General features: G+C 35.8%; 1 protein-coding gene across 1 annotated transcript in view; it reads left to right on the forward strand.

Annotated features, from left to right (window-relative positions):
* Window positions 1–206: 206 nt before the first annotated feature.
* The window catches only part of LOC139739381 (uncharacterized), an 8,962-nt gene continuing 6,668 nt past the window's right edge, over window positions 207–2,500 (forward strand). Inside the window, exons 1-2 of the mRNA XM_071650000.1 lie at window positions 207–531; window positions 2,120–2,221. Coding sequence (XP_071506101.1) covers window positions 483–531; window positions 2,120–2,221 — 151 coding nt within the window. The 5' untranslated portion in view covers window positions 207–482. The remainder of the gene's footprint in view (window positions 532–2,119; window positions 2,222–2,500) is intronic.

Here is a 2,500-nt window from a genome sequence, read left to right on the forward strand (position 1 = left end):
GATATTTCATGTATGTATAATGTATAGGTTGTGGGGGTAAATGAGGTTTTCTTTTGTCGAAAGGCATCTCATAAGAGAATGTTGGTAGGTGTGGTCAAAGAGAAAAGTGATGGATTGGATTGCCAACCGGAGAGGAGTGTTCAAACAAAGGAGCTTACCGCGCAATATTTCTAATACCTCTTTAGTCAATATTGAGTCAGGCAATGGCATGGCAGGCTCGTACGACAATGTACCTTCTCATATTGCGTGTTGCGTTTTCATATGAAATCATTCGTCGTTTATACCAAATGTGGGTCCGTATGAGTTGAAACCGATTGTCCAGATGGTGTAATATAGGTCTACAACTCATCGCCGTTTTTCCTGAGCTGACTGAAAACCTTTTGTCTTTTTCTAATAAATTGAAAAGGAAGTATACATTTTTGTAATTTAGATTTCACGACACGAACATTTATCCCAACTTTCGGAGCCTGCCGTCATCCAGCATGATGAAGGAAATAACTTACTTGCTCCTTGCGTTTGTCTGCCTCAGAGGTGAGTTGTGGAATATTTCTTTCATGCCTTTAATACTAGCCCCGGATGGATTTGAGCTCAATTAGTAACTTAGATGATGAGGTATCAATTGCTTTGTTAAAGTGTTTTAACATTGAAAGAAAGATATTATTCAGAGGGATGAAGGTTCAGGTGTGATTTAAAGGGGATGGCTAGTAACTGATCAGTGGGAATCAGTGGGAATGCTGGAGGATGATTCTTCCAATCCTTGTGGGATTCATTTAAGAGTACATAATAATCTATTATATCTATTGTTGTGTGAAAATTATTTGCTTCAGAATGGTCTCATATTCCAGTAATGTGCAGTTTAATGTTTCCAGGTTAGCGTGCCTGGTCAGTGACGGGGCATTCATCTGCACATTACTTGAATATGAGACCGTTCTGAAGTAAATAATTTTCACACAACAGTAGATATACAATGTACTCTTAAATCAATCCCACAAGGATTGGAACAATCACCCCTCAGCATTCCCACTGATTCCCACTGATCGGTTACTAGACATCCCCTTTAAATTACAATGTTTTTACCTTGATACATAAATCGGAGATAATGACAGTCGAATGAGATGAATTACCTTGTAGATATTTTGCGCGATTACATGGCACCAAAGAATTATAGCACAATCGAGAAACAATTCTCATTAATGATCGTGTATGCAATGAAAGGTACATAAAGATTTTATAGCAAGCTCAAAGCAGGATGATCTTCTCTTACAATAACGCACGGACTAGACCCTTTCTGCCTTTCATCAAGAGTTTGTTATCTTTAATACGATAAGCCTATAAAAGTCAAGATGTAAAATCATACCAAAATTATAATCATATCACATATTTCAACGTCAACAAATCAGAGGTGATATCTCTGTTATGTTAATATTCGATCATGAGCATTTTTAAAACAATAAATACCATTTCTAGATGCATCTTATGCATCTTTTTTTCATAAATGCATATACGTTTCCTACTATCATTGTTCTCAGCAAACGCTGGTTCTGTTATCCATAATCTATATAATGACGTATGTTTCTATTTTGCTTTTCCCTCGTCACCTGTACTCCAAGAATGGATATCTAGTTAATGTAATATTTGGAGGCTGTAATTTGAATATATATATATATATATATATATATATATATATATATATATCCACCAACACACACACACACACACACACATATATATATATATATATATATATATATATATATATATATACATATATATATATATATATATATATATATATATATATATATATATATATATAAAGGACCCATAGCTATCACTTCGTAAGCGTTTGTTTTTAAGGAACGATTGGTTACTCCGAAACAAGAGAACGAGCAGAATTTTTATCAAGAGTCATAGGGCATCATAGGGGACTATCACCTCTGTCACACTACATGGAATCGATTGTAATGACTCTCACAGCATGTTGATATCAGGTGTGACTACACTGCGGGGACAATAACACGAAGAAAAAGAAACAGGTGTCTCCACGCCAATGATACATGTTTCAGCTCCGCTAAATTATTGACACAATCAATTGCCTGTATTTCGTTCCACTTTAAAGGCAGCTATGCACAAGACTGCGACTTCTCTACCGATTTGTGCGGCTACGTTAATGGTGGTGGATCTCTTCTACAGTGGGCACGAGTTCAGGGTCTCGGTGCAGGTAAATATCGTGTAATTTTGTACAATGAAGTTTCAGTATGCTTGGAAAAAAATAAAGTGCGTACGTAATGCATCTACGTGTTGTTGTTCGAGCTACAATAATGTCTTATGGATGAAATGCCGTACATAATAATGCATACATGTACCATGTGTATACTTGAGATGAGTACACTGAGTATAATGTCCCTTTATTGTGCTTGGTAAGAAATTATAGAATTAACTGAGGCTTAGAAATAGGAAAGAAAAAAGAGGTTGAGGTTTGAGGACATTGAAGTATATG

This window comes from Diadema antillarum, unplaced genomic scaffold (genome assembly GCF_040938485.1).
Source record: "Diadema antillarum isolate AM-2024a unplaced genomic scaffold, OU_Dant_1.0 seq00000798_RagTag, whole genome shotgun sequence".
Classification (NCBI taxonomy): Eukaryota; Metazoa; Echinodermata; class Echinoidea; order Diadematoida; family Diadematidae; genus Diadema; species Diadema antillarum.